Below are 20,680 nucleotides of genomic sequence, written 5' to 3'. Positions count from 1 at the left end.
ATTATTTGTTGTATTTTTTTTTTTGTATTTAATACTGAACATTGAGGTACGACTTACGATTATCATTCTTCAATACATTTATTGTATTTTGTTTAATTGAATAATTGCCTAGTTCTCAATGTGAATCGAAATGGAATTACAAATCAATGAAATGAGATCACGTGAATCAATTCGTATATAGTATACTATATATAATATATATATGCAAATTATTTGTCACAACACCGCGCACACATTTTTGACAATTTTCTCTAACTAACTACGAGTAAATGTAAATATTTCCCTTTTTTGTTTTTTGTTTTTGGTTTTTGGTTTGTTTTGTCTCGATTTCAGATCTTTTTTTGCTTAGGTAGTGTGTGTATAATGTTAACCTATAGAATGTTGCCAACCCGCATTTTCACTTAGACCTTAAACTTAAATACGCATTCGAGCAGCAGCTGCAAGTGTGTAAGTATTTCTGTGTGTGTGTAATTAAAAATGTTTTCGATTCGGAAATGGCAGCGACACAGTTTTACGTGCTCGGCTAATAGTTGGGCCGCTGACTTTTTACCTACAACTTTTACCCTACATAGGACTACACATGCATATCCTTCAGCCTTGTGCCTTTATTTTTTGTTTTTGTGAAGTTGTCTCCTAGTTAGTTTACTTGAGTGCGAGTATGAATTTCAACTTTAGTTTGCTGCATCTCTCTCTTCTCTCTCTTTTGCTCTTTCCCGTAATTACGCCACTTGAGCATTGTGTGCAACGCGGCGTATGCGTCATCTGTGCGTATACGTAATTTTGCTTGGTTTGCTGCCGAACGCACAACTTCCGTTGCAGCACATTTCATTTGCTTGTGCCACATTTGTTTGTGCATCGCAACTCTGCCGCTTAGCAACTGAAATAATTAACCTGAAATGTGCGGGGGGCGTGGCAGTCAGCCTCCCCAAAAACCAGCTCGCTTTTGCCACTAGAAAGTTAGGGTATGCGTAGTCGTATATGTTACGTGTATGTTTGCTAGGAGCTGCAGCTGCTGCTCTTTCTGACTTAATCTAACACTTAAACATGACTCATTAAACTGTGCTTCGCTTCCGTCTTGTTTTGTAGTGCAGTGTAATAGTGCTGTGCATTTTTTTGTATTGTAGTTTAGTGTAGAGTTTAGTGTTTGTGTCAAGTAGTTTGCTTTCAATCCCTTGTGATTAACATTTTGTTTAGTTTTCCAGTTTAGTTTTGCATTTTCGCGTTTTACGTATATTTATTTGTATTTTAATTTGTTGACTAATATTTTCCAGACTTGAACTGCGCATATTTTCCTTTGTTGTATAATTATTTAGTTGAGGCATTTCGGGTTACTCTTGTTCTGTTTTGTTTTTTTGTTTGGTTGCTTTTATCTTTGGTTAATTCAACTGTCTCATAAAATCCCTGTTTCCGTCTCAGTTTCTCGTACTCCTTATCATTCACTTTCTTCCCTTAGCTTAGACATGTATCTCGAAGTAATCGTGACAATCAACGCAGCCGCCTTGATCACCGCCCATGTCTGGCATGTAGCCCATGCCGCCGCTTGCTGTCGGCTGTGTGCTGACCACCATGTTGCCCATGCCCGTCATTCCTGTCATTCCTCCCATTCCTGGCATGCCACTCATGCCACGTGGTGTCTTCTTCCGCGTGCGACTTTGCCGCACGCGGGACTTATGCTAGGAGGGTCGCTTCTGATACAGACAGTCAATGCATGTGGTGTACTCAGGTGCCGAGGAACTCAGCTGGTACGACGACTGCCCGGCCGGCTCATGTGGACAGCTGGGCGGTGGTCCATAGCCCATTTCCATATCCATGTCCATCTCCTGCATGTAGCTGACCATGGGCATTGTCATCGGCATGTATTGCTGTGGCGCCTGTCGGGGTAACGCATCGTAAATAGGCTGAGAGAAAGTGTTCTCTGCCGACTGGGAACGCAAAGGTCCGGAGCTATAGACGACGTAGCTGCGTTCGGGGGAGACGCCATAGGCACGATAGGAGCTACTTGTGGTGCTGTCCCTAGAGGTCGAACGTTCTAGGGACTTGCTCAAGCGACTACGTCCATTACCGGAGCCGCCATAACGACTGGTTGTGGGTGCGGCGGCCACATAGTGATCACTGCAGGTCTGATTGTCGTAGACCGGATAGTATTGATATGTTTCCTGGGCGTGAGGCTTGTGGCCCGTCTCGAAGCTGCCGTGGGCTGACATGCTGCGTTTCCTCGAGCCACCGTAGGGTACATCCAGGTTGTGATCGGAGCCACCGTCGCGGCTATCGAAGCTGCTTCGCGGCGAGTGACGCTGACAGATGCTGGCACGATCTGGGGACAAGTGATCCACGCTGCTTCGGGGCGAGATTCGTGGCGATAGCGAGGTCGCTGCTGTAGTTGGCTCCGCGCTGCAGACGTGCGAAGGTCCGCCCTTCTTCAGGCAGCTGCGATCGGGACTCTTTGACTTCGCCGGACTTGCGGGTGGCTTCAAGATGCCACCGCCGGTATTTGTGTGCTTCAATATGCCGCCGCCACCCTCGGAGCTGCGACGTGGACTCGGTGTGCGTCGTCCAGCGGACAGACGATCTTGCGAGTTGTCACGACTCGAGCAAATGCTCAGCCGCTTTCCCTGCTCACTAACGCTGCTCCTGGGTGATTTGATCTTGATAATGCGCACCGGGGAACTACCTTGGGACTTGCAACGGTCTGGGGATATGTAGATGCTTTGTCGCTTGCTGCTCTTTGATTTGACTGCGCCAGTTGCAGTTGCTGCAGCTGCCGTTCCGCGCTCTGGCGACTTGGCTTTGAACACCTTGTCCACTTTTTTGTCGATGACCACAATGTGCGACGCTAGCGAGCTTGTTGGTTCGTCCTCTGTCTCATCACCCGAACGCTCCGAAGGTCCTGTGGTATTTCCTGTACTGTCCGATTCGGTGGCCGGACGTGAGGGCGATTCAATGTCCACGGTGACAGTCTGCTGTGTGTTCTCCACAATGGTCTGTGGCTCGGGCGACAGACTCGAGTCGTTTTGCTGCTGATCTGCGGCTTCTTCGGCAATGTCAGCCGCGTCGAAAGATTTCTCCCGAAGGCTGGCCATGTAAGCGGCAATGTCACAAGTGCCCGCTGCCAGATTCTCTTGCTCCAGATCGCTTAGGTGCTTGTCCATGTAGCGTGAGGTGGCATCCGATTCGGCAACATGCTCCGAGCAGCCCGAGCTGCTGCTTGAGTCTCGTTCGCGTTCCCGTCTCTTGTGTTGGGAGTCGCGGGAACCTGAGGGATGTTGATGCACAACAGCCACCTGCTGAGATGCCGCATTGCGTTCCGCCTCGCTTTCGAAGATCTCAATTACTTCGATCTCTTGCTTGGGCGACTGTCGTGGCGATTGGCGTGGCGACAAGTGCCGCAGGGTTTGGCTCAGTGACTGGGTCTGTGTTTGGGTGAGGGACAAAGGATAGGGATCGGGATCGCTACTGACTGTGGTAATGGTTGTGGTGGTGGCAAACAAGCTACCGCTACTGCCTAGACTTAGATTAAATGTGGCTGCCACTTGGGCGGCATGCGCCTCGGATTCCGATTCAATTTCGGACTCGCTGCTCTTACCTAGATCCTTCATCAGCACCGGTTGATAGCTGGCTGGCGGATGTGATGATTGTATCAAGCGCGCCTGGCTGCCAGTGCTGCCCACTGAGAGCGTCGATGTGGTGCTACGGAAGGAGAGAGGAGCGAAAGTCAAGCGATAAGCGAGCGTTACGAGGGGATGTAAGAAATACGTTAAGACTGCGTTTACACTGCAACCTTAGCCTTAAGGATAGCGGCGATTAATACGTTTACATTATGATAAAGAACTGAAGGCTCTAAGCTGACGATTTATGATGAGCATTTTAAATTTAGCCAGAAGCCAGAATTATTTAATATCGTTTTAGATTTGAAGTTAATTAAGTTTTAGTAAGTTATTGCCGAACTGTGTAATTATCATGTCAATATTAAAATTTTTTTATTTTTCAAATTTAAAATTTCTTTCATTATCGCATAAATGATTTTATAGTAGAATTATCGATTTAATATGGTTTCAACGTCTGTCTTAAGGCTTAAATCATACCCTAAGGCAAAATTTATTGTGTGTCCACTAATGCTTGGCTTAAGGCTTAGTTCTTGTCTTTAAGCGCACTGCTTCCCTTAAGGCTTAAGGCCTAATGCCTGAGACTTTCGACTAAGGTTGCAATGTATAAAGTTTACACTGTAAATACAAATGAGAGGAGACCTACCTCAGCGTCAGGTGATTGGGCGTGCGGCCCAGCGTGGCCTTGGGCCTGATTGTGCCCTGCTGCGAATCTTCCTCACCCTCCGACTTGGTGCCCGGATCGATGCGTTCAATGTCCGTGCTGTGATGATGCAGATGCGGCTGCCTGATCGGCGGTGGCGGCGGTTCACGTGGATGGGGATGTGGATGTGGGTGCTGATGCGGAGCAGCTGCCTGTTGCTGCTGTTGTTGCTGCTGCATTTGATGTGGTGGCTGCTGCGAATCTACGGGGGATTGAATGATATCTTTATGGCATGACGATTGATGATTACAATGAAGTGCGCATAGTTTTGGATTAGCAACATGTGACAGCCTTCAGTTCAGGGGTAAACTACTAACCTGTGACATCGCCGAGGGTCTTGCTGCGACCGCGAAAGCCGCCACCGTTGCCACCTGGTTGCTGTTGCTGCTGCTGTGTGTGCGGGGCATAGTGGACCACGCCCACAGTGGGGGGCAGATCATCGCCCTCCTGGCTGCCCGACAGATTGTCGTAATCGATGTTGCCCGCCGAGTGACGCTGCGAACCCGACTTTTTCTTCGGCTTGCCTAGCGTATGCGAACCATGCACAATGGTAATCTGCTAAAGAGGAAAAGGAAATTAAGTACCTCAAGTAGATCGCTTAGTTATAAGGCGTAACTTACCTGTTGCTTGGGTCTTTCGAGAGTCTGTGAGTTGCCCGCATAGCCGCCCAGCTGCGAAGAGAGTCCAGACACGGAGCCAGAGCTGCCGCCAAAGTTCTTCATGGGAATTGACATGTTGCGCACGCTTTCGCGTATAATCTGTCGGATCGTCTTGAGGAATGCATTGCGGAAGTCGGCGGTGCTGTTGGACAGCACATAGACCTTCTCGGAGCGACGCTGCAGCTGCGAGCGCAAGTGTATTAGCTCCCACAGGAAGTGCGAGTCCATGTCCTTGGCCGAACTCGCGCGCACTTGCACCTCGGTGACTGGGATGAGCACCTGGTAGCGTATGATCTCTACCTCATTGGGAGCATTCTTGCTCGAGACACCCTGTAAGAGGAGAAGTGAGATTAGTATTCGATATTTAAGGATAAAGTTGATTATTTCTACTATTTTAGAAGTTAGCTAAATACTTATTATAAAATTAAAAGAATGTATATTTATAGTATACATTATGGTACATTATTTTTAATCTGAATTATGTTTTCAATAAAAAGGTCGAAACATGAAAATTTAATAAATTTTATAAGCTGTAAGAATTCATTATCCAAACTCTGTTTCCAATATGATAAACAAGCTTTCAGCAAATGCTAAAAGCCATTTAAATGTTTTTCAATTTTTAATATATTTCAAATTTAGCTATAAATTTATCTGGAATTATGCTTGCTTCTTAACGTTTATTAATAAATAAATAGATCATTAATAAATACTACAAAAATAATGAGAGATTAATAAATAAATAAAGTGCACCCACCATTAGCTTCTTCTTCTGACGCAAACGCTCCTTGCAGAGAAAGACAACGGCCGATTTGAAGACAAAGCACATGGCATGCAGCTCCAGGCCCTTCTTGATCTTGCCGAGAAAATCAGAGATGTTGAGCCACTCGACGCCGCCGTAGTAGAGCAAATCGCCTGGGAATGCGCAGCAGTGTGGAGGATTGGCATTGGCTACAGTGGAATGCGATTGTTGTTGTTGCTGTTGCTGTTGTAACCCACCTGGACTCAAATCGATGGGCTGCTTGCATGACTTCTGATGCTGCCGGAACAGATGATCGAATATGGCGCCATACTCCTCATGAATGCGCTGCATTTCATTGATATGCTCCGCCACCTTTTCCATGCCCTTGAGTGCCTCTGCGAGTGTGTGCAAAGTGGATTAAACAAAATAATAATAATGAGCAAATGGCAAAAGTCGACTTCAAACGGTTTGACTTACCGCATAGATGAACGTGCTCGTCGGCCCGAGTGTCTGTCAGATTGCGCATCTGCTGCAGCAGTAATGGATACTTGAGGATGCGTTGAATGGGTTTGATCAGATACGATTCCAAGGTGCTGCTGTGCTGTTGCTTGGGATTGCGCGCAGCCAGGAACTCCTGCAGTGCATGGTTGCCCTCATCTGTGAGTGAGTGAGAGAGGGATAAAGGGGAGGGAGGGGAAAAATTGGGTTGGACAATTGCAAATTGAGACATTTGGCAAATGATTTGATTTCAATGTGCTTCAGTTGCCATTAATTGCAACGTTGGCCCATTAAACGAACGAAAGCGGGCGAGCGACAAGGATATGCTGTTACAAGGATATGCGCAACGTTGACAAGAAAATGTCATTAACTTGTTCTTATTGTCAGCTGAGAAGCTTTGATAAAGGCGCACAGTCAAAGCCTGTCTGCTGCACGGATTTGCGTCTAATGGTGCCTGTCCTGGAGCCTCTCCTGTCTGCCTATCCCACTGTCACCAGTCTCTGTCTCTGTCTCTGCCACTGCCACTGCCACTGTCTCTGCCTGAATGACAGTCTGTCCTGCTGGTTGCCTGGTGCTGCTGCTGCTGCTGCTGTTGCTGCTCGTAACGAAGGCACTTAAGTGCACTTCTTGCTATAATTAATTATCCTTTCAACTTTTTTGCATAAAATTGCATGCAACAGCCAACAACAGTCGAGAGGGTCTGCCGCATCTCGTAAAGCTGCTTTGGCAACTAAAGTTGCCATCCGGATCTGTCGCTGCTACTGGCAGCTCCTAACCAGGCTGCCAAGCTGCCAAGCCTGTCAAGCTGCCTTGCGTCATTGATTGTAAATATTGCAAATTTTTACCTCAATTTTTTTCCGAGTTGTTGCTGTCGTTGTTGTCAATCAGCTACTTTGTTATGCAGTTGTAAAACACTTGCCACGCCCCTCCCTTCGTTGAGATTCTCTCTGTTCTGTTTTCTTGTTCGTTCCTCTCTCTTTTGTATGTTTGTTTGAGTGTTTTTAAGCTGCGACTAAGTCTAATTTAATTATGACATGTTGTCGCCTAAGCTCGGAGACTCCCAAGTTCTCGTAGTTCTCTAAGTCCCGAGTCCCAGCTGCTTTCCAAACTAAGAACTTTGCTGCCGTTTATTCGCCTGACTGCCACTGATGTTGCTGCTTCTGCTGCTTCTGCTGCTGCCACAGCCAGTGGCAACAACGTGGCATAGTTTTCGACACCGTTCGCCATTTGCAAGCGTGTCATAATTCTACAAGTTTAATTAACAAAAGATACTTGACAGTTGCTGGCATGGCATGAATATGAATATGCTGACACTCCCCCAACTCTAACACTCTCTTGCTCTCCCTCTCTCTTTTACGCATTTCCCCTTCTGCTACTACTTGGGGACTTGGGACTCTTGCCACGTCTCGGCATTTGCGGTTGTAATTATTCATTTAACTTGCAAATCATTTAAAGGAGTGCGGCATGCGGCAGCTGTGCGCCAGCCACTGACAACAATTGAAGCGCATAGTTTGCCAATTGTTCGAAACTTGTCGCTTGTTTGACTTTTACAACTTTCCTCTACGCGCCCCCATCCCTCAAAAAAACCAAACTACTTTCCGTTTACAAGCCAAACTCAAATAGACTTTGACGCTTCACGCTGATTGCAATAGTTGAGGCTCACACTCACACAAATGTCTGTCTCATTATATATGTATTTATGCATATGGCAAACACTTTTGATTTGTCAAACGAGACTTCAATAGTTTACTTTAAATTTAAATCTGCTAAAACAATCTATATTTTACTGCTATGATTGCAACTGCAATCAAAGGTATTTCCATTATTTTTTTAAATTATTAAACAATGTTATGAATATTTGAATTGAATGTATTTTTTTCAAATTGTAATCGAATAATAAAATTTAATTGGCATACGCGGCGTATGCGTAATCAACTTGCTACGACAGCGAAACTTTGTTTGACTGCAGTTCAAATTACTTTGCGATTATTGCTATGAATTGTTAAGCAATCTCTTGTATCATTTTAATAATTTCATGAATAACTCAACGATTTTTGCTTAAAGAATAGTATGAAAAATTATTAAATTGCAATGCAGAAAGTTTGAAGAATTTCTGACGCATTTACAAATTACTTTCTGGCATGCCGAACGATGATTTTAAATTGCACTCAATTTTAATTGAGAATGAAGTGACTTTAAATGAAGTCATTGCTATTTTTATTCATGAGCTATTTCCTATGAGGCGTATGAGTAATTTACAACAACTAAATAAATTCTTCTTTAAATACGAGTTGTTTCCTATGAGGCGTATGCGTAATTTACAGCAACTAAATAAATTCCTTGTTTAATACATTTGTTTTGTATTTAATTATTAATTATTTTGCTTATTTATTTATGTATTTGTTTACTTACTTGGATGCAGAACCTTTTGCGCCTTGCTGTGACTGGCACAGAACGAGGAGTAGAGCTTGAAGTGATTGACATAATAGAGAAAAGCGGATCCAATCGCAAACAGCACATTCTATAAAATTCAAAACCTAAAGTGTTGGCCAACAAAAGAGTTAGATAAAAAGATGATGCTTACCCTAAATTGACCGCAATGCTCAAATTTGTTGAACTCGGGCTCAAGTTCGAGCGCCTCTTCGAGATTCTGCAGAAACTGTCGCTGGAATGTGACAATTTCGTGTATGTTGCCAAAGAGTGCATTGATTTCCGCATTCGATAGAAATGTTTCCCGTTTCATGGGCTCCAGATAGTGTTCCAGTAGATTGTTCAAGTGCTGCATCATGCAAAAGTGTAATTCAGTTGTTTTGTTTCGCAAGTTGTTCGCGGCGTTGTTGTTCAATAAATTAAAATTTGTTGACACAAAAAGATACGAGAAAGAGAGATGAGGGTAGAAAAAATGAGAGCCAAAAAAATGCATAAATTAAATTAAAAAATCAGCAGCAGACGCCCGCAACACGCTTCAACTCCCTTGGCTGAGACAGCGACGAAGCGCTGAGAGGAGGAGAAGGGAGGAGGTGCGGGCGAAGGCTGAGTTGGCGTCCAGTTTGGGTAGTTGAACAACTTTTAGTTTGCCGAGTAACGGGACAACCAACACACACACACATATATTCTCGGGCAGCAGTAAATAAAAATATGAAGGATAAAAAAAAACTGTAGCATAGCCGCAGGCGCGCGCTTTCATTTGGAACAATACTTCCGGCCAGCGGATAGGCAAGCGGCAAGAGGCAAGCGGCGAGAGGAGGCTGGAAACGTGAGTGGGTTGTGGCTGAGATAAGACTCAGACTTGGCAACGTTGCCGCAGCGGCGCTTTACATAATTTCTAAATTATAATAATTATTTGTATGCTTCCTGGGGCACACAGCACACAGCACAGCACCAAGCGGAGGCACAAAACTCGGACCACGACCATTGGGACACCCGGACTTCGTTTGGGCTTAAAGCCGCCTGGTTAAAGGATTAAAATTTGCATTTTTAATTGCAGCGCGCGCGCTCTCTCTCTTTTGCGACTAATGAAAGAACCAAAAAGCAGATAGAGAGTAAAACAGAAAAACGAGTACTGAGAACTTTGAACTGAATCAAAGTCTAAAAAGGAGACAAAAGAGATGACTTCTGAGAAGCCATATAATAGGATTGATGCGACTTACCTTCACATAGGTACGCTCCGTGTCCACCAGTTCCATGATGACTTTGCGCAGCTTCTCCGCATCGGTCAGCTGGCGTGACGGTGTCAGCGCTGTGGTCGAGACCGACGATGTGACTGAACCCGTGGGGCTCGATTTGCGCGTTTCCTGAGGTGAACGACAAAATCCGGTAACCTTAACAGGTCAGGGTTCGGGTTGGTTGGTTTTGTTGGTTGGTTGGTTGGACGTTTTGGTAGATTGTGTTGTGTTTGTTGTAGTAATAGTTGTTGTTGTTGTTGTGGTGTTGTTGTTGTTGCATGATGAGGATCGTGAAACGAAACAAACGAAAACGAGGCGAGACGAAGCGAGACCACAAAAAAGAGACACCAAAAATAAATGACAATAAACAACAAAAATGAAGTTAGCATGACAGAGATAGATAGACGGCGATAGTTATAGTGGGCAACTAGGATGAGAGAGAGAGAGATTCAGAGAGGGGGGCGGAGGGTGTTTAAGGGTCTAAGGGTGCGACTGTGGTTTGGGGTCATCGTTAAGCTGGCTTGGCTGCTCGAAACTCTCGCGGCGGCCACTTTAAACACACATAGGCACACACGCACACACACGAAGGGTGAACGACGCCAGGCTGCGGTTCTAAATGACTGTCACGTCCTTGTCGTAAGTCCAACTTACGTTACGGGGGCGTCGTTTTGTCATAGTTAGTTGTTGTTGTTCTCCTTGTTGTTGTTGTTGTCGTGGTCGTTGTCGTTGCCGTTGTTGTCGCTGTTTGTGTGCGGTTACAAGCACATTTGGCACTGACAGTTGACGCTTGACGGTTGACATGGAGTGTGTGTGCATACACCCACTCTCACACACACATACACACACACACACACACACACACAGTCGCACACTCAACCGGATTTTGCATAAAGCGTCGAGGTGCGCAAATCTTCAGCCCTTCTTATGTCACTTGCACAGTGGTTTGAGCTCTCTTGATTTTCACTGTTTGCGTTTTTCGGCTTTTTTGGTTTTTAGTTTTTTTTTCCCCTCCTTTTCTGCTTTGACTTTGGTTTTCTCTGTTTTTTGGGGTTAACTTGGCTTTATTATTCTTAGATCTGCTGTTTGTTTTGCCCGTCTGCCTGCCTTGCTTAGAGAAGTGTTAAATGACGCGTTGACCGGAACTCGGATAAATTGACTTGCCACGCCTTCTTGCTTCTTGCCTCTACCGAGGACCACAGCAATGCTGAGCAAAATATTGAACGAATTTGCATTGTAAATGCCTAAACAAATATTTTTATGCGCCTAACATTCGCCTGCCCTTTCCTTGCCCCTCTTCTTCTTTGCTAGTTTGTGTGTGTGTGTGTGTCTGAGTGCTGTGCAATTTGCAAAAGGTCAGAGTTTAAATCAACAGCGCAAGGGAGAGGGAAGAGAGCAAGAGAGAGCGACCACTGTGCTTGACAGTGATGCGAATGCGAGCAGCTTGAGGGGCCACCGCCTGTCGCCAGTCTGCCTGTCCATTGGCGCTTGCGTTGGCGTTGGCGATGACAGCGTGACCGTGCCGAAAGGCTTAGCTCAAAATCCTCTCTCCCTGCTGCAGCGCACTCTTTGAGGTATTTGATATATGTGTGTTCACAAACTCAACTCAATTGAAATTCAGCAAGCAAATTGCACTTTAGCTTGAAAGAATGGCTTAAATTGCAATACTTATGCAAATAAGTGTACAATTTGCAACAAATATACATAACTTTGTCTTTCGCTTTGAGCTGCACTTGCGGGCGCCATCTATTGTGGGGAAGCCGCTGAGCTCAGCGTAAAATATGTTAAATTCCAATTGCTCGAAGATGCATGTAAAGCCTAAATGGTTTCCATTTGAATATTAAGCGTTCACATAATGTTCGAGTAGCTTGCGGCAATTGTTAGTGTGTTGAATAAGGCACAACAACTCAATTACTTCTATTGCATTTATTTTGTTTTTTAAGCTAACCTTTTGACTATTTTTTTTTTGTGGCACCATCTATTGCTGACTTGTGTTATCTAGAGCTGGATTCTTGCATTAAGCTGCGCTTGCGGGCGCCATCTATTGTCGAGCAGCCGCTGAGCTTAGCATAAAATGCAAGTCTAAATGCTTTCAATTTGTATATTAAAGGATAACTGGTTTACTACACATTTATCTCTCTAAATACAGTAAATGCTGTTAAATTAAGTTTATTGCATTTGTTGCATTTGTGTAGCCAACCTTTTGCCTAGAGAAATTAAGTAACGAACTTAAGCAACGAGTTTCACAAACTTGTGGCGCCCTCTATTGCTGGTTTGCCCTAAGCTCTGCGTCGACAACTAGTACATTTCAATTGTTCTAAGTTTGTGTCCATTGTTGTCAGCGAAACTTGTCAAATTATTTGCAATTTTCTCGTTTTCCCTAGCATTCGCGCTGGCGCCATCTGTCGGTACGGCGCTGGGCGTTGACAAACTTGAGCCAATTATAATGGGTATTATCATTTTGATTCGCATTCGCATTCCCATTCTCCCGATATTTGCAAGTTTGCCAGTTTGCCGTGACTAACTGATATTTTTGTCACGTTTACAGCGCTGTCTCCTCAATGCCTGTTTCTCACTTTGTCTCCGTCTCCGTCTCCGTCTCTGTGTCTCTGTCTTTGTCGCTCTTTCGTTCTTGTGCTGTGACATGGCGAGTGTGGCAACAACAATCTCATGAAATTTCAGTTGTCATTGTTCGTGCAACATTCAGTTGAATTGTTCTTGTTGCCTTCTTCTACTGCTGCTGCTTGTCGTTGTCGCTGTAGTTGTCGTTGTACGTTGGCATTGTGAAAGACATTTCACTTTTATGCAGTTGCACTTTGTGTATTATTATTTCGTTCGTTCTCATTCTCCGTCTCTCTTTCGCTCTCTTTTTGCTGCTGTTGCTGCTGTTGTTGTGCAGCTTGTTCTTGTCTACTTTTAACTGTTTTATTGTTCTGCATTTCTTTCTTGTTGCAACGTCGCTGATTTGCATAAGCGGCGACAGCGTCGTCGACGACCCAAAACCAACAAAGAGGCTGCCACAAAGGGGGCAAGGGGCGGAGAGAGAGAGAGGGAGAGAGGGGGTAGCTCTGCCAGGTGAGGCTTATGGGCCAGCTGCTGAGTGCCAACATTGTTGTTGCAACTGCAACCAACGGCTGCTGCTGCTGATGCTGCTGGCGTCATGCCCCAAAGATGAAAAATTTGAAAATTTCTTGAATTTCTTGGCGCTCTGTGCGAAATGTCAACTTGAATTAAAAGGATTCTTATGTAACGCCCTGACTCTCCAGTCACTCACAGCTGCCTGCTGTCTAGCCATGTGTGTGTCTGTGTGTGCCTCTGTGTGTATGTGTGTGTGTGTCGGCCTCAGTGTGTTTGTGTGTCACAGTGTTCAAGTATCATTAAATGAAGTGGGTTTCTGCCAGTTTCGAGCACACTTGGGTAAAGCATATCCAGAAACAAAGTGCATTCTGTGGCATCTTTGCGTTTCTTTCTCTTCGCTTCGTTGTCTCTGCTGTGCCCCCCCGTGCCATCCCCATGTATTCCCCCTCGGCTCCACTGTCTGTCTAGCATATTTGTTGTGTATATATCCTTGATATTTTTATGCCAGCCCATTTCTATTTGTGACGTTTATTGTTTGGTGACTTGCAGCAAAACAAGACCCAATAGGCCAAATTTGCCCCCTCAGCGTAGCCAGTGCACCTCTCTCTCTCTCTCCTCCCTCTGCTTCTTCTACGACATCTTGACAGCCACTCCCCGGTCCCTCCTTGACGCTCTTGCAGCTTCTCTGTTGCTTGTTGTTTGCCTTCAAACCCCTAATCCACTTGAAAGAAGCAGACTCCCTCCTTCGCTCACTCTCTTTCATAGCTTTGGCAAATTTCAATTTGTGCACATTTCAATCAGAAGTGCACCACATCCCAGCCACCTCCTTGCTCCGCACACCCCTCCCCCCTGTATTCCTCCTGAGCTGTGTGTGCTCGTGTTTGGCGCTCGTTTTAATAGTTTCCGTTTCCGCTCAGCGAGTTCAAAGCAATTGGAACTGACTTTGCCCGCTGCCTTAGCCAAGTGCCAAGTTCCGGGCTCAACTTGAATGTGTTCCATCTTTTTCCCCCTTTTTTCTGCATTTTTTTTTGGCAACCAAGACTCAACGTTTAAGGAAGGCGAAGTGGTGAAAAGGATGGAAAGGGGCGTTTAACGTGTTTGCGTTTTGTTTCTTCTTGGTCATGTTTATATTAGCTATATATAGCTATATGTACATACATATGTATATATATATATTTATATGCGAATACGTTTCACAAAGATGTGAAATTTATTTTTTTTTTATTGGGGAGGAGTTAGCTAAGGGGCAGGGGTGTAAGGGGAATGGGTATAACTTACTTGCTCCGCGGTCTTGAGCAGATTCTCAATTTCAAAGCTGCTGGTGCGCGATGTGGGCTTGGCCACGCCCAGTCCCGAGACACCGCCAGCACCCACAGCCAATTGCGATACTGTTGGCTCCACAAATGAGGGCGCCGGCGAACTTTCCGCCTCCGGTGAATACAAATCCTTGCCAGTGCCATCTGCAGTTGGAGAAAGAGTCGGGGGTGTGAGTTAAGATAACAGTTAGTCATGTTTTTATTATTATCATTATTATTATTACGATTATGAGAGTATTATTAGTTTTTCTTGCTGCTCATAATTAGTTGCCACTGGGCCTGTTTGCTTGTGTGCTTCTGCCTTTTTTTGGCCAGCTTTAAAGTTCGATTAAGATGGCTATTCGTTACCCCCGTTATTGTTGTTGTTGTTTGTTTCTGCTGCAGCTTGTTTGTTAATTTTAAATTCCATGTTTGCGCAATAAAAAGAGCAGCAGGAATTTAATACTTGCGCAAATGGCGTTTCAAAAGCAACAAAAAACAACCCAGAAACAAGCACAAAGTAGAAACATTGTAGCGCAAAGAGTGCTCGACTAGCAGATATTCTATAGGCGGTATCTCTTAGATAGTCAAGCAAGAAACACATTTCTTATAGTGACGTATACTTAATTTTCTTAATAATTTAGACTATCTGAAGTTGTTGCCCAATAGATGACGCTTTGTCGTAGCCTAAGCTAAGTTTCATTATTGCTTCGTTAATATTTATATTTATTAATTGCAATTGTGATGAAAAAAATAAGTTGAATATTAGATTTACAATATAAGATTGAAATAGTCAAGTTGTCAAACACTTTTTATGGTGACGTATGCGTAATTTGTAAAATACTTTACAAAACTGTCTTTAGTAGTTGAGCAATAGATGGCGCTTTGCAATAGCGTAGGCTAAGCATCATTATAGTTCCTCTACTTTGTTAGTTTATGAAGCAGTTGTAATTGTAAGCAAGTTGAATGAAATAAACTAGAAGATTATTGAAAGCTAAAGTTCATGGCTTCAAGCAGTTTTCATAGGTATTGAAAATTCATATCAAAACATACTTGCTGTGTCAAAAGTCAAAAGAAAAGCCGAGATTTAAAAGTTTTTCTTTGCAGCAACTCTAGATCTTTTTAGGCTTTCAGAAAACATTTCTATAGCAATTTAATATGTAATGTAATTTATGACATGTAATTTTGAAATAGAAAATTCACTCGACTGTTGATATTAAGTAAAAAGGAAGAGGCATCTCTTTTGCTTAAGTTCAAGTTAATGTACCCCTTTTAGGTAATTTTTTACTGAGTGCAGGGTATAAAAAGAGCACTGAATTGGCAACAACGACAACAACAAGAATAGCGGCGCATAAAGCTGAGCGTAATAACAACAAAAACAACAACAACGAGAGCAACAACGGCATCAACAAGAGCCACAACAAGCTGTAATGATTATTGCTGCGATGTGTTTGCCACAACGTCCGCAGCAGGCTCAACGAGCGAGCGAATTGCGGGCCAACACAGGATGAGACTACACACATATACACACCACACACACATACATACAAACCACACACATGCACAGGCACAGCGCAAAGATTTTACCCCAAAAAAAAAAAAATAAGAAGAAACAGCGAGCAGCAGAGAAAAAAATTTATGGGCCATATATGAGGCTTGTATACAGTTGTAAGTATGAGTGTACGACTGTATCTGTGTGTGAGTGTGTGTGTGCCAGTTTATATAGTAGTTTTTGGCAACGCCAGGAAACGTTTAAAAATCATGTCCTTGAATGCCCTACTCTCAATGCCCTGCTCTATGCTCTCTATGCTCTATTCTAGCTTTCGACTCTATGTCTATGACTATGCCTATTTTCTCTACTTCGTTGCACTCCTCTTGCTCTCGATGCTCAGTGGTCCCTTGGCTGCTGCGCATGCAAATTGGTTACTACAAATTTTATGAACATTTTGCTTCAAATTTGACACCATACGCACACACACATATACACACATATATACTTTACTATAGAATAAGTGTGTGTGTGTGTAAGATATTGAAATTGCCGCCTTATAAATTTCAACTTGCGGTCTTCTTACAAATTGCACGTAGTCCCTTTGTAAGTGCCAGCAACAACAGTGAAAACAACAACCACAACAATAACAACAACAAGCGAGTAGGCTAATAACTTATAGACGTTGTCCGTTGTTGTTTGTTGTCGTTGTTTGGTTGCTGGCTCTCGGTTTGCTGGTTTGCTGCCTTTCTGCTGCTTCTGCTTGTTGTTCAGGTTGGGAACGTGCCAAACTAAATTTGTGCATTGGCCATAAACTCACAGAGTTTTAGTGGCTTTACTCCTAACTATGATGGCTATGGCTCCTGCCCCCAAAGAAAAGAGGCAGGGAGGGAGCGTGGACTGAGGTTTTCCCAGTTTATGATACGTGCAGAGAGGGAAAACTTCGGTTAGCAAACGTGAGGCTGTTAAAGGCATCGATTGCATTTGAACAGGTGAAGGACAACAACAGACAGCAACAACAGCAACAACAGGCAACCACAGTAGTTGCAGCTCGAATTTCTATAATGCTATTGGCTACAAACTCTTAAATTTACATATTTTGTTTTGAATATTTTTAATGGCATGTCTGAGCATAAACAAAAATCATTTACTGACAAGCAAAAATGAGATTTAAATAAATTATCGTAAAATTTAAAGTCGCAAACCTAGTAAGATATTCAAATTCGAATTTTAAATAAATTCTTTAAGTTTCCCTTTTTGTACTAAATATTTATAGCGGCAGAAGATGCACGAAGAAATATTGGCCTATTGATATAAATATTTCTTGAAAAGATATAAAAAGCTTCAATTAATGTTAATAATCTAATAATTGTGTGAACCAAATTGAAGTGAATTCTAGAACATTTTTTTAATTATTTAATATGAGCTAACTATTTATAAAAGTAGAGGCTGCAAGAAGAAATTTTGACCTATCACTTTGAAATTTCATATGCCAGACTGAAGTGAATTCTAGAGCATTTAAATTTCTAATTAATTCTTACGAGTACCAGAATATTTTCTCATAATTTATAATTGAAAGAAACTAAAGAAGTAAGATTTATTTATCAATGGAGGTGTTTTGTCCTGTTATTGACTGTATGGTATTTTTAAAATAAAGAATTGAATATCCGAATCTTTTCAGAACATAATTTAAGAAGTCACTCGATAAAATATTGACCTATCACTGAAAGTCTTTCTCCATAAAATATATCATTCACTGCAATTGGCCATAAAGTGACCGACGACTGTATTTATGTTTTTTAATTAAATTCTTGAATATCATCACAAGGTGAAATATTGACCTATCAATGACAGTCTTTTTTTTACAAAATATATCACTCACTGCAAATTGGAAACTAAAGTGACCCACGGGAATGTATCGAGGGCTTTACAGTTTGCTTTTATCAACAACGAACCGCTTTGTTTCGTCCTTTAAAGTGTTGTCAGTTCTTTGGTCGAGGAGTTTTAATAACTGATTGCCGACAAGAAAAGGCAGTGTTCATAATTTGGGGCTGCTTTCAAGTGGAATATTGTAAGTTCCTTTTGTGCACGCTTTTGTTATAGGATTATATATGATAATTAAATCCTTTTTGGGACTCGCAAATGAGCTGCGAGTTGTAAGCTTGACCAGTTTGCCCAAGTCTCCATATATGTGAGTTCTCTGTTCCTTTGCTGACTTTTTTCTTTGTGCTTCTCTCTTCTTTCTTTTTTGTCAATCCCTCTTTTCAGCGTTGTTCGCTGTTCTCGCACTCTCTCACTGTAAATTTCACTTAATTGTGCATTTAATAAGCTAAAAGTGCTTCAACATGGCCCAGAACTCCAGCAGCCTTGCTTGCCCGAGTTCTTTCTCTGTTTAATTGCCAAAGTGAAATGTAATCCACTTTTTTTCTCTCTCCATCTCTCTCTCTCTCTACCCTCCTTTTGGTCCTGCCTATCCTTCATTCATTTTGAATGGCAAACGCTTTTTTTGAATGTGTGTGTGTGCATATGCCGCCGCCATATCCATAACCCATATGCCACAAATGTCCGTTCATCAGCAACCAGAGAACCGAGTGTGTGTGTGTTTTGGTGTGTGAGTGTGTGTGCCATAATGGGGTATGTGCATTGCCTTCTTATAGCCACCCTCACACACACATACATTCACTTGCAACCAATACGTGTGCCAGTTGCATGCGAGTCGTTTAATTTTTGCTACATTTCCTTCTTTTTTTATTTCAGTATTTTTATACCCTGTAAAACCGGAATTTACTATGCAAGGCACATTCATTTGGAACTCTTTCTCCATTTCAGCATTTCTCTATTTTACAGAGTATTTGGCAAGTTGTGCTTTGTTCTCCGCTTTCTTCGCTGCTGCTGTTGCATGTATTTTATTTTAATTCTTTTTTAGTTTGTTGTGCCTTTTAATTGTTTGGCGCATAAAAAAGTTTCATTTTGTGAATAAAATACACACTCACACACATACATATATACATATCAGTTGTTGTTGCTGTTGCAATTGTTGTTATAGTTGTTTTCTGCGTTTGTTGGTTTTTAATTGTTTTGTGTTCTTAGCCACTTCGGCTTTTTGAGTGCAGTGCAGCGTGTGTGTGTGCGAATGTATGTGCCTGTGTGTATGTGTGTGTGTGTGGGTGCAGTTTGTAATCCTGTAATTATGTAGTCGTTGTTGTTGCACAACGAAACCAAACCAAACGAAACGAAACGACAGCAGCATGGGGCGAAATCGTGCCACAAAAACCTCATCTCATCTGCCTTCCTCTCTCTCTCTCTCTTTCTTTATCTCACTCTTTCATTCTGGCTCTGGCTGTTAGCACGCTACTTATTGATGTAATTGTTGTTGCTACTGCACGTTGCATGTTGTTGCGTGTTGTAGAAGCACTTGCAACATGCATTAAACGAAAAATATAAATTACTTTAATGAACTTTACAAATTCGCATGCAGCGCCCACGTCCGGAAATGCGCTTCACGTTTCCGCTTTCCACTCTTGTATCCCCCCCACACACACACACACGTATATAGAGAGCAACCGCACCTTAAACCACAACAACAACAGTAGCTAAAACACACACAGGTGAAGGTTCTGCTGTGATTAGTTTGTTGTAGCCGGAGATGAATGTTCTGTTGCGGCTTTTAAAATGTTACTGAAAAATCCCGCCCCCGAAAAAAAAAAACAAACTTGCGGAAAAGTAGGAAAATTCCACACACAGTTTTACACAAGGGAAAACCGCTTAAAAAATACTTTTATATAGTGTGGTTATATTTGTTTTGTAGTAGTTGTTGTTGCTGTTGTTGTTCGTGTACTTACTCCAACCGGGCGCTGGCACAATCAGTCCAGTTATCATCTCCTCGCTCATCACCGGCGGATCAGTTGGCGGCGGCGGGCACACCAGGGAGTCAATCATGTCATCCGTGACACGCATGATGCCCACTAGATCTGGGGGTTCGGTGCGCGACGAGCTGCAAAACAAAACAAAACAAAACAGACACACAATATGAGGCAACAACTTTGGCAAAACACACACAAAATTAACATAAATTTTATTAGATTTGATTTGCTTCGCTTTTTGTGTTGGAAGTCGAGTTGAGAGAGTTTACCTGCTGCTGACCTTTTTCTATGTCAGTGGCAAAAGATGCGGAAAAATGGCTCTCAACACAACGTGCATAATTTGAATGGCATTTGACGGGACGCTGGGGAACGAAGAGTAAGGGTAAGGGGATGGGGAAGGGAGGGGAACGGGGTTACAGTTTGTTGCCTCGGCAAACGCTTAGCACAAAAGCCAAATGCTGTGCCCATAAAGAGCAGCTAATTAGGCTATCAAAATGCTGTGCCAGGCTCACGAGTCAGACTCGGCTTTTTTTTCCTTTTTTTGGTTTTTGTTTTGGGGGAGGACTGGAGAAGGGTCATCGCAGCCGCCAAAGCGGAACAAGTGCCTCGCCTCCCTCTTCTGGACAGCGTGTTTATGTTCGGCTGCGGCTTCAAATTTGTTGTTTTTTGAGTTTAGCCAGGAAAAAACATGGAAAATCAAATGAAAACGCAATATATTGAAGCCTTGCAAAATTGTGTGGTGCCTTCTTCTTTATCGTGCTAAATTTCACATTTTTGATTTGTTGCAAAACAATTTGACTATATGCGAGTGTAAGTGTGTGTGTCTGTGTGTGTTTTTGTGTGGTTTCAACAGCTTTTTTGGGGGGAGGTCAACTTCTTATTGGCCAGCGCCAAAAGCTTGTCGAATGTTGACATTTTTTGGGTTTTTCGCAAAATATTGAAGTTGGAAGTTTGGTCGAAAGGCTCGAGCTTCGGGGTTTCCTTTACTCTTTTTTTTTAATTAATAAAAGTGGTTTGTGCATTGCGCAAACGGCGAAATTAATGAGAATTTTCTAATTTTGAATTTTTCCATGTTGGGAATAGAAAATTTGC

General features: G+C 43.0%; 1 protein-coding gene across 1 annotated transcript in view; it reads right to left on the bottom strand.

Moving 5' to 3' along the window:
• Positions 1 to 1,337: 1,337 nt before the first annotated feature.
• Positions 1,338 to 20,680, bottom strand: part of LOC132793386 (protein still life, isoform SIF type 1) — a 105,924-nt gene continuing 86,581 nt past the window's right edge. Inside the window, 12 exon segments of the mRNA XM_060803302.1 lie at positions 1,338 to 3,687; positions 4,249 to 4,528; positions 4,623 to 4,860; positions 4,926 to 5,294; positions 5,719 to 5,876; positions 5,961 to 6,098; positions 6,181 to 6,360; positions 8,614 to 8,722; positions 8,786 to 8,980; positions 9,852 to 9,995; positions 14,220 to 14,401; positions 19,568 to 19,719. Coding sequence (XP_060659285.1) covers positions 1,455 to 3,687; positions 4,249 to 4,528; positions 4,623 to 4,860; positions 4,926 to 5,294; positions 5,719 to 5,876; positions 5,961 to 6,098; positions 6,181 to 6,360; positions 8,614 to 8,722; positions 8,786 to 8,980; positions 9,852 to 9,995; positions 14,220 to 14,401; positions 19,568 to 19,719 — 4,378 coding nt within the window. The 3' untranslated portion in view covers positions 1,338 to 1,454.

The sequence above is a fragment of the Drosophila nasuta genome, chromosome 3, assembly GCF_023558535.2.
Source record: "Drosophila nasuta strain 15112-1781.00 chromosome 3, ASM2355853v1, whole genome shotgun sequence".
NCBI lineage: Eukaryota > Metazoa > Arthropoda > Insecta > Diptera > Drosophilidae > Drosophila > Drosophila nasuta.
This window is presented reverse-complemented; position numbering and strand designations above follow the sequence as displayed.